General features: G+C 41.7%; 1 protein-coding gene across 1 annotated transcript; it reads left to right on the forward strand.

Moving 5' to 3' along the window:
• The first annotated feature begins 10,365 nt into the window (after window positions 1-10,365).
• LOC133763617 (short coiled-coil protein-like) lies at window positions 10,366-10,671 on the forward strand. The gene has a single exon (XM_062197416.1). The coding sequence runs from the start codon at window positions 10,366-10,368 to the stop codon at window positions 10,669-10,671; it is 306 nt and encodes a 101-aa protein (XP_062053400.1).
• Window positions 10,672-11,677: the final 1,006 nt, after the last annotated feature.

An 11,677-nucleotide genomic window follows, 5' to 3' on the forward strand; every position in this document is an offset into this window, starting at 1 on the left:
CACACTGTGCCTCTAGCCTCCTCAATATCATGCAGAGAACTTTGCTTTGTTAGGACAGACTCATCTCATCGTGTGTCACCACAAGCCTCAAGTGAGCCTGGTGTGCATTCCTAAGATTGCACGAGGCCTGCTGACCATGAGGACCCAGGTGGGACCCAGTTTAGTCCTAGCCTGGGCAACAAAGGGATTGCCTTTATCAACCTCTCTCCGTCCTTGGACAGATATGAAGAAACAATAGGATTACGTCTTGGAACTTAGTGCTGGATGAATAAAACCCTACACTGGGTAGCTCTTGACTGTTCCCATGCCCAGGTCACTACCTTTGGGTAGAACTTCTGGATGTTTGCTGATGCCAAGTGGAGCTCCCTCTCTCCCTGTCATTCTGCCTTTTGCACAAATAAAAATAAACTTTACAAAAACAGAAAAGCAAAAAACTTTTTGAGAAAGAATAATGAGATATTTTTCTATGTTAGCAAAATTAACTACAACCCTCAAAAAAAGAAAAGAAGCTATGTTAAACACTACTGTAAAGTTAAAATAAATTTAAACAACAGAAAAGTACTAAAAAGAAACTCAAATGTATTGGTCTGTTTTCCATTACTACCATGAAATGCTTGAGGCTGTATATAGAGAATGGACTTACTTAGCTCCCAGTTCAAGGACATAGTGCCTGCGTCAACTCAACGTTGGTGAAGATCTCGTTGCGTTGGCATCACAACGACATGTGCAGGAGAGAACGAAGCAGCGGATAAGTGATTGTCGACTGTGAGTTGCAGTGGACGCTCTCACTCCAACCCCTGCACCAATCCTCAGAGCCCAAAAAGAAAATAGTTTCTACTTGATTCCCTTCTTTTTTCCAAATATCGTGTAAAACATCTCTTGTGGCCCCCACTAGAAAACTACACAAGAAGGGAAATTGTGGGAGATAGGGCTCCAAGGAGGATAAATCAACACAAGACAAATCCAGTGCCAAATTCACTTTTAAGCATTTATCATGCAGAGCACGGGTGTATAACTAGTCGCATTCAAAGATATTTATTGCAATGTTGTCACTGGAGGGAATTAGGGGGATAAATGAGGATCCCTTCATACAATGGAATACTATGTAGCCTTTAATAAGAAGACACACCTGCAATTAACAAGTCACAGAGACATGGCAAGGAAAATGGTAAGTTGTAGAAATTTTATGAAATATGATCTATTTTTACAAAAAGCACATGAGAAAATATTTGATGAGCACAAAAAGATTCATACAAAAATGTAGAAAAATGAAAGATCCATATTCCATTTTTTACTTTATATATTTATGGATCCTTAATTTTATCATAACAAAACATATTATTTTTGAGATAAGAAACCCAATAAAATCTTTAAAATACTGGCTAAGTGTTTAAAATCATACACCACAGGAACTGATAAAATGCTAATAAAAATTTGAGAATTTTATGCCATGCACTCAATGCATTTAATCATATCTAATCTATTAGGAGAAATTAAATTAACAATTTTTTATAATTATTATTTATTTACTTAGTCCAAGGAGATTTTGTCATGATCCAGCCATCTCTGCAGTTTTCCGCAGTTAAAAGAACACAGAGGGGCTGGTTCTGTGGCATAGCAGGTAATACCACCGTCTGCTATGCTGGCATCCCATGTAGGTGCTGGTTCGAGTCTCGGCTGCTCCACTTCTGATCCAGCTCTCTGCTGTGGCCTGCGAAAGCAATAAAAGATGGCCCAAGTCCTTGGGCCCCTGAACCCACATGGGAAGACCCAGAGGAAGCTCCTGGCTTCTGGCCTTGGATAGGCACAGCTCCAGCCATTGCAGTCATCTGGTGAGTGAATCAGCAGATGAAAGACCTCTCTCTCTCTCTCTCTCTCTCTCTGCCTCTCCTTCTCTCTGTGTGTAACTCTGATTTTCAAATAATTAAATAAATCTTAAAAAAAAGCCACAGAGAGAGGCCCATGCTATGGCATAGGAGACTATGAGCATAAGCATCCCATATGGGTGCCAGTTCATGTCCCAGCTGCTTCTCTTCCAATCCAACTCTCTGCTATGGCCTGGGAAAGCAGTAGAAGATAGCCCAAGAGCTTGATCCACTGCACCAATGTGAGAGACCCAGAAGAAAATTCTGGTTCCTGGCTTTGGATCAGTCCAGCTCCAGCCATTTAAATGTGGCCATTTGGGGAGTGAATGAGAAGATGGAAGACCTTTCTCTCTATCCCTCCTTAGCTCTGACTATAACTCTACCTCTCAAATAAATAAACAAAATCTTTTTGTTTCAAAGATTTATTTACTCATTTGAAAGTCAGAGTTACACAGAGAGAGAAAGAGAGGCAGAGAGAGAGAGAGGTCTTCCATCCACTGGTTCACTCCCCAGTTGGCCACAATGGCCGGAGCAGCGCTGATCCAAAGCCAGGAGCCAGGAGTTTCTTCTGGGTCTCCCACATGGGTGCAGGGGTCCAAGGAGTTAGGCCATCTTCCATTGCTTTCCCAGGCCACAGCAGAGAGCTGGATCTGAATTAGAGCAGCCAGGACTTGCACCAGTGCCCATATAAGATGCTGGCACTGCAGGCGGCAGCCCTACATGCTACACCACAGCGCCAGCCCCAACAAAATCTTTAAAACACACACACACACACAGGAGCAGTGTTTAAATATACAGAAACCTGGGTGACATTCTGTCATTTTCCTGTGTTATTGAATAAACAGGAGAATCATTATGTTCAATCTCAGAACTCCAGAAGGTGCATGGTTTTCTAAATGTCACTCTTCACATGAAGGAATTTTCCAAAAGATGCCCTCACTGGTGCACACACAGGAGGCAATTTCCCAGAAGGGTTCCTCTGATGCCTGAGATCAAGAAATGTGTTTTAATCCCTCCCTAGCACTGCTGATGATACCTGGCCCAGTAAACAAATGCTCATTTACTGTCTACCACATGTCAGACACTGCATTGGAAGTGTGGGAGGCCGCAGTAAGAAAGGCTTACAGACCCTACCCTCCTGAAACATTTAAAGCCCGCTGGGAAAAACATATGTCAAACAAGTAATAAGTGGTTTGTGTATTTCAAAAAGAGCAGTGAGGATGCAACAGGAGCAAAAAACCAATAAGTTTAGCCCACTTAGGGAATTGGATAAAAGCTCAATAATGTCTACAGAGTTTATTAGACAGCCCTGAATGTGGGAGAGACGGCGCATACACAGTCCCTCCACAAAAGGGATCAAGGCGTTGTAAAGCCACAGGAGGTAATACTAAGTGATCAAAGACAGTTTTAAATAGAACTCGGTGTAAACAAAGTTTGTCCTTTATTCCATTGACATTAAATATGCGTGAGGTGTCAGGAATTGGCACAAATGTGTCTAACCTGCAAGAGTGCAATGCGCATTGATCATTTATTCCACAAATGTTTACTGCATACTCACTACCTGCCAGGGACTGTGTTAGCACTGGGGAGAGCAGCTAACCCTGTCCTCAATGAGCTTAATGTTAGTGATGGCAAAGAAAACACACAAGAAAAACATAAAGCAGGTGGCAATACACACTATACAGAAAAACAAAGCAGAAGAAAAGGTATCTTGAGTCTTTAAGTAGGTTGATCAGGAAATGCCTCCATAGAAGGTGATGTCTGAGCGGATTTGAAGAGAGCAAGAGAGCAAGTTATATTTATATACGAAAGAATTGAAGTCTAGCAGAAGGAAGAGCCAGTGCAAAGATTCAGAGGTGAGATCATACCTGGTATATCTGAGAGACAGCAAAAAGTTCAAGGTCTACCAGAAGAAAAAGCATATGAAAAACAACTCTGCAATTCAACATGGCAAGTGATCATGCTGGAAATTTTTGCAATTTAATTAAGGTAGACTGTGACAGAATTCTAGTGCTAGGCTACAGAGAAAATGTTAGACATTACTGGAAGCACCTGGACAGCAAGGTGAATGTTAATCAGAACAATTGTCCATATGACAATTTTTTTAAGACTTATTTATTTATTTGGAATTCAGAGCTACAGAGAGAGGGAAAGAAAGACAAAGAGAGATCTTCCACCCCCTGGTTCACTCTCCAGATGGCTGCAAAGGCCAACGCTGAGCCAGAAACCAGGAGCTTCATCCAGGTCTCCATGGGGGTGCAAGGGCCCAAACACTTGGTCCTTCTTCTGCTGCTTTTCCCAGGCGTTGGCAGGGAACTGGATCAGAAGTGGAGCAACAGGGACCCCAACCAGCACCCACATGAGATGTCAGCATCACAGGTGGTAGCTTTGCCTGCTACACCACAGTGCCAGGCACATATGACAGTGTTTAAGAAATTGATTTGGCAGCATTGGTATGTGTGAGGACTTGGTGAACCCAATCAGTTTCCTCACCTGAAACCCACTTCACCTTTCCTGGGACACTCTCTTTCTCTCCTTTTTCATTGTTTTTTCTCTGTCCTTGACCTTCTGCTCTCCCACTGACCTTAATCCTAGGATGGATGTGAAGATCCAGATACCTGCCCCCTCCCACCACCACCATGCTTACCTAGCAATGTGATCCCAGGTAGGTCTCTTACACGCTGGACTTCTACTCTTTTATCTTCTCTCTCTCTCTCTCTCTAATTAACTCCAAAGAGTATGGAATAATCACATTTTAACCCCAAAAGATAGAAACCTAGAGAGAATGCATTTCAAGATTCTCTTCTTTTCCTCTATTTCTTCCCATAGATATTTATATGTGCATCCCCCACTCAAGCAGAGTCAAGGTTCAGGCACATCCATTGTCTGTGAACTCCTGGTTCCAGAGCCACACCCTACTAGACTTTGTGCCCACACTGCCGTATCCAGCAAATGACTGATCTGGCTCTAGCTGGAGAGGTTGTGGCTGATATTGAGATTCCTTATGTGCAAATAGCACCTTTCATGCACAAATAGAGAGCATTTCTATTCAATCTGCAATTCTAAAAACCTGCTGGACCATCATGAAGAATGGTTGAGGGATCCTGAATTCCAGTTCTGACTTGTCCCAAGAGGAAATATCTTTTCCCAGGATTCATTTCTTTGATCAGAATAATGGCGTGCATCATAGGCTATGGCATCCTTGTCAACTGTGACCCAGGAGAAAGGTGTTTTTAAATACAGGACTCTCCCGCCCTTTACCCAGAGGTGGAATGATGGGAACATCTCACCCAAAGAAAGAAAGCCCCATTGTAGCTACTAGTTTGCCCTCCCTACAGGCAGGTGTTTCATCAAGTTCCTTCCTTTAATCTAGAACGAAAAAAAAAAAATCCTAGTGAAGGGATAAGTAGGACAAGTGAATTGCTGGGAGAAGCCATTGGCATAGTGTGCAGGTTGGCATGACCTTTGCCAGCTCTCTGAGACTGAGAAATTATGGAAATTATTCTTAGCAGCCTATGCACAAGCATTTTTTATAAATCTCAAAATGTCCAGGAAAGGAAAAAGAAAAGAACAAGGTCAGAAATAAAGGATGGGACCAGGAAAGGGACAGGTGGGAGCCATCTGCACAAGCAGTCATTTTGTCTTTTATCATTTTGGAAGGGGTTCTGGAAGCCACAGTTGAAATTTACACACACACACACACACACACATACACATACATGTACACACACACAGAGAGAGAGAGAGAGAGAGAGAGAGAAACATACATATATCTTGCCTTCAGGAGTTTTATACATCATGTCCACACTGGGATGGCAATTCCAGGGAGATGGTTTCCAAGGGAGAGGCATGTGGCTTGCACCTTGACTCTTAAAATCAAAAGCTCCCTATTCTTCTTGCCCTGTCTTATTTTCTTCCATATCATTTGCTAAAATAACTTATGAGTTCCTTACTATATTTATTCTCTAGCCCTCCCACCCCTAAGTAAGCCCTGACCTCACTTTCTTTCTACACACTCCTCTTACTGGAGAAAAATACAAAGAAAGAAAAAATTCATAAGTCCTATATTTACAGAGTACCTTTGAACTTTCAGAACAATAACCATCCATTTTCTCCCCCAGGAGACTTCTATAAAGAACAGAAATTGTGTGACTCTCCCCACTCTGCAGATACATAGACGTGGGTGGAGAATGAGGAAAGGTTACCCAAGTTCATTTGCCTAAAACCCAAAAACCTTGCAGAAATGTCATTAGAATCTCACCTGGCATATAGGAAGCAGTATAAACACAGACATTATGTGATTTCATTTCTTTCATATCATATTTTTTTCGGACGAAGATAGTGAGTCACTTTCTTAGTACCATACAGTACCAGCTGGCACTGTACACATTGCTTTGACCCCTTTACCCTTCCTCCTCCCTACAGTGCCAGAAAGCAAAATCACCCTCCACTTAATGCTGCAGCTTTAACAATGACCCAGGAAAGGCCTTCTCCAACTGCTAGAGCAGAGCACAGACAGCGTCACTAACACAAGACTCCCTCTTACTCCATGCTCTGAAACGATTTTAATAGCATGTGTTCACTAACACATCCCCAGCACAGCTGCAAGTTAGAGAGCGCCAGTTTTAACATCCTGACAACCCTTTATTAGAATGATATTCTCTGTCTCATTCCATAAAACACACCCAAATAAATATAACATTTCTAAAAGATGAAAAGTTATTCATTAGAGTGTTAGGACATTGTTTTTCATGACATTGTATCAATGGTAACAAATGAAAATGATGACATTTTAGTACATGATGCACTTACAAAGTTGGTTAAATAACTGTTAGGAGGCTTCCTCAAAGACACCTTGAAAAGGTTCCAGGTAGAAATGGAGTGAGTAAACCATAGAGCCATCTACCCATATTGGTATGATCAGTACCCAGTTGACAATTAAAACATGAGGTTGAGATTTTTACATACCCTGAGCAGATGAAGTAGGGCTCTGGGTATTTAGAAAGCTCCATAGTTTGGTCTCCCTCCCAGAAATGCTACTTCAAGGAGCCTTGGGGCTGGCGTTGACTGCTGGAGAAGTGAGGACGTTCTCATTGACCATCTACATCAGTTTGGAATTTTTGGTTGAAAGTAACAAAAAAACAACTTGAACAAAATAAATGAAGTTTATTATAAGGATATGTGTATTCAGAATCCAAGCCAGAATTACTATTAGGTTAAATTCTCACTGGAAATTCTGTGAGAACTTGGACAGTACTTTATTTTCATCTAGCTGTCCCTTAGTATCTGTGGGACAGTTATCCATGGACCCGTGTGGATACCAAAACCTGTGGGTGCTTATGTTCCTGCTACATGGAAAATGCTATTTAAATAGTTGCTATAGTGCATTGTTTAGGGAATAATAACAAGAAAATCTTGTACATGTTCAGTACAGATGTGATTTTTTAATATTATATTTTTAATTTTTAATTCATTACATTTTGAACCTTCAAATATAAAGTCAACTGTGTTTGCACAACTACAAACTCTGCCCCCACCCTCATTGTTTCAAGAGGAAGGATATGGTTGGTTTGGGCCCAGCAGTTAAGTCACTGATTAGGCTTCTCACATCACATCTCAAAGTACCCAGCTTCAATACCTAGGTCCAGCTCTGACTCCAGATTTCTACTAACGCTAACCCTGGGAGACAGTGATGATTGTTTAAGTAACTGGGTCCCTGACACCTCCATGGGACATATTTTTTTAAAGCTTTTTTTAAATTTATTTGAAAGACAGAGTTATGAAGAGAGGTAGACACAGAGAAAGGTCTTCCATCCACTGGTTAACTTCCCAAATGGCCACAATGGCCAGAGCTGAGCCAATCTGAAAACAGGAGCCAGGAGCTTCTTCCAGGTCTCTCACTTGGATGCAGGTGCCCAAGGACTTGGGTCTTCCTCTGCTGCTTTCCCAGGTGCATCAGCAGGGAGATAGATGGGAAGTCGAGCAGCCAGAACTCAAGCCGGCACCCATATGGGTTGCTGGTGTTGCAGGCTGGGGCTTTAACCAGCTAGACCACAGAGCTGGCCCCACATGGGATATGTTGATTGAGTCTAAAGGCCCAGATCCAGCCCCAACCTAGTCCCAGACATTGCAAACATCTGTGGAGTGAACAGTCAGATGGTATCTGTGTATCTCTCTGTATCTCTCTGTATCTCTCTCTCTCTCTCTCTCTCTCTCATTCTTTGCCTCTGCTTTTCTCTTTCTCTCACAATTTTTTTAAAAGAGTAAGACTCATAGACCCCATCTCTTGATGAAGGCATGTATCAACATGCAACACCATATTCTAAGAATAGAATATGGGATGGAATGTAATTTGGTGTGATGATCTTCAAAAAGTTAAATACACTATCCATCTGTAAATCTTGTTAAATCTAGCTGCAAAATTTATCTCAAAACTGACCTCCACTGGCACCAACCTAGACTAGAGGACTAGAAGATGGTTTTATACCATGGCAATTACCTTCAGATTGGCTTCTCTGCATTCAGTCTTAGCCTCCTTTCTGTCCATTCTTTCCACAAAAGCCAAAATATATTTCCCCTCTTCCATCTACCTTATCACCTCACCACCCACAGAATAACATGCAGTTGCAATTGGGAAATGCTACTGCTGGAGAGCATCAAGAATTCAGGAAGTGTTCTTTCTCCATCTCTCATCTCTCCCCTTTTCACATCAGCTTCATATTTCTTTGTGCATGAAGAATTGCTTCTCTTGCAAATCGGTCTCCATGACAGTATGGTCAACCACTACTCTCAAGCATACTCACATCAGTCATGCACTTTCTTAGGGTCTAGCCCCATACGAAGACCAGCTCTTCATATTTCCATTTTCAAATTTTAAAGAAGAGTCTCAAATTATCCCACATGAGTCAAGTGGTCTCCTCTGTTCCAGTGATCAAGACGACCTTAGTTACTGAACACCCATTCCTGTCCTCTTGGCAATGGTGTACCCATTTCTAGGAAAGCAAGGCATTCAAGAGCTCTAGTGTAGGCTCCTCAGAGACATGAGTGGTATAGCAGGGACCTGGACTCTTTATTTTTCTATTTTTTTTATTTTTTTAAGATTTGTTTGTTTATTTATTTGAAAATCAGAGTTACACAGAGAGAGGAGAGGCAGAGAGAGAGAGAGAGGTCTCCCATCCGCTGGTTCACTCCCCAGATGGCCGCAACAGCCGAAGCTGTGCTGGTCCAAAGCCAGGAGCCAGGAGCTTCTTCCAGGTCTCCCACATGGGTGCAGGGGCCCAAGGACATAGGCCATCTTCTACTGCTTTCCCAGGCCATAGCAGAGAGCTAGATTGGAAGAGGAGCAGCCAGGACTAGAACCGGTGCCCATATGGGATGCCGGAGCTTCAGGCCAGGGAATTAACCTTGCTGCGCCACAGTGCCAGCCCCCAGGACCTGGACTCTTAATGCAACTGCATAATAATCCTGATTTGGAGCTGATATCCCCAATGTGATCTACTTTTCCTAAAACTCGCCCTGGGTAGACATGTTTATATTATGATCTAGACCTCTCTGAGTGTGTGCAAGACAACCTACCCAACAATGCAACTGGTCTGCTGACTCACATTCTTTCTCTAGAGAATTTTAAGTAGAAACATAGAGACTGTGGTTGGTTTGGTGGTAAGGACTTAAACTGATTCACCCTTTTTAAAGAGGGGAAGCTAGTTAAGGACACAGAATGAATCAGTGGAGAAGAGAGATGGATCCAGCCATGATATTAATATTGATTATTAATAGTGCATTTTTTCTGGAAAAGATGAGCTAACCTCCTTTGAGAGGTCAATACGTAGAACTTTCAAGCCTCATATGCACAATTAATCAGATGTCATTCCACCCACTACAAAATCTCCTTCCCTCCTCTTCTTCATCCCTTCTCCCTCTCTCCCTTCCTCCTTGCCTACTGTTCATTCCTTTCTCCGCTTTCTTCATTTATTTTCTTCCTTTCTCTCAACCTTATTTTTATTGCTAAAGGATAAAGATTAAAAGATGGATGAAAAAGACATAGCCCCTGCCCTCATGAAGATTACAAACCGCTAGGGAAACATATAGTAACTAAATGTTAAATACTCACTGCAAATATAAAATTATACTTGTTAAGTCCTACAGAGGAGAAATCATGAAGCTCTGAAGTAGATTAAGAAGCTCCTATGGTCCCATTACGGAGGTCTAATAAGAACTACTCAGGAGGTGGAATGCAACACATCACTGTGCCCCAGGGCAAGATGCTTTCTGGGATCCCTCAGTTGTTGGGACATGTGCAGGTTAGACTCTGTCCATCCTGGGCAACTTTCTTGAGCCTTGAGGGACCAGACAGCCAGATTCTAGGTCTCTGTGGTCCCTTACTTCCCATCTGACAAATGGTGGTGGAGGCAGTCGGAGCTGAGAGGCACAAGCAGAGGTTTGCTCTTGACCAGATGCCCTAGAGGAGTGACCCTGTCAGTGGTACAGATGGGTGAGACACATGGGTGAAGAGTTCCAACTAAAGGTAAGAGATGGTGTGAAGACCATTCCCCTCCCAGTGTCTCAAATGGAAGTGCGTTCATCAAGGATCATGCATCCAAGTCCCAGAAGTTTGTTATCCAAGACGATGAGTGCTCACATGGATGATCTCACTGCAAGAGTAGACGCAGTTAAGGAAGACAATCTGGAGCTAAAATCAGAAACTCGAGTCCTTGGACAGTATAAAGAAAATCTCATGTCAGCTTCTAGTGTTTTTCAAACAGCTGACACAAAAAGCAAAAAAAAAAAAAAAAAAGTAGGGGATTGATACCACTCTTGATAGCACTCTTGTTTCATGAAATTGCTGCTGACCTTAAAAAAAAAAAACTTCAATAGTTTCCCAAAGTTACCTGTGACTTTATTAAATATTTATGAAGATAATGTCAGATGTAGGCAAAGTTAACTACTTAACTGGAGATTTACAAAAGTCTGTGTGTTATGTGTTAATGTGCACATCTATTGTTGAGACTTTATAATTTGAATTGCATATATTTACAACACTTGAAGATGAATGTTTCATTGGATTTACTCTGATTTATAGGCTTAGCACTATCTTTTATTGTAGAGTTAGTAAGATATACAAGAAAAAACACCATCTTGTGAGAAAGAAACAAAAATAATGTCCTGAATACACAACTTTATGCATCTGTCGACCATGTTCTTCTGTACTTATCTCTGCCTTCCCTATCCATTCCCCAGAGAAAACAGTTTCACATTTGTAAAAGTAATTTTAATGCCTAATCATCTATGACAGTAACCTGAACCTAATTGTTGAGACTTAACCAAAATAGATACTTTCTCAGCAAAGACTTGTCATTTGTGACAGTAATAAGATAGGACTGCTGGATTTCTCTTTAATCGATTGAAAACAGATGGAGGCTGAAAAATGATTTTTCCTTGAATATGAATTGTCATAATTCTTATAACATCCTTTGAACAGACAATATACTTGGTATCTGTAAAGATAAGAATTCTAGTAATGTGTGTGTTTCAAAATAGAAAATCTTGAGATTCTAAGATGGTGGATTAGGGAATGACATACTGTGCCAGGCTAGGAATAAACAGTAAAAATAAAAAGTGTAGGAAGTACACTCTCAGGGAAGAATTAGAGAGAAAACCACACTGGAAATCCTACAAGAGGAAGAGGAATTCCATGAACCTGTGTGGAGGGTGTCAGTGAGCAACAAGAACACAGACACAACACACAACTGCAGCAGCTGAGAGCCAGAGCAGGCAGCAACTCAGAGATGCAGGTGAGACTGGACTGCAGCAAC

The sequence above is a fragment of the Lepus europaeus genome, chromosome 7 (assembly GCF_033115175.1).
Source record: "Lepus europaeus isolate LE1 chromosome 7, mLepTim1.pri, whole genome shotgun sequence".
NCBI lineage: Eukaryota > Metazoa > Chordata > Mammalia > Lagomorpha > Leporidae > Lepus > Lepus europaeus.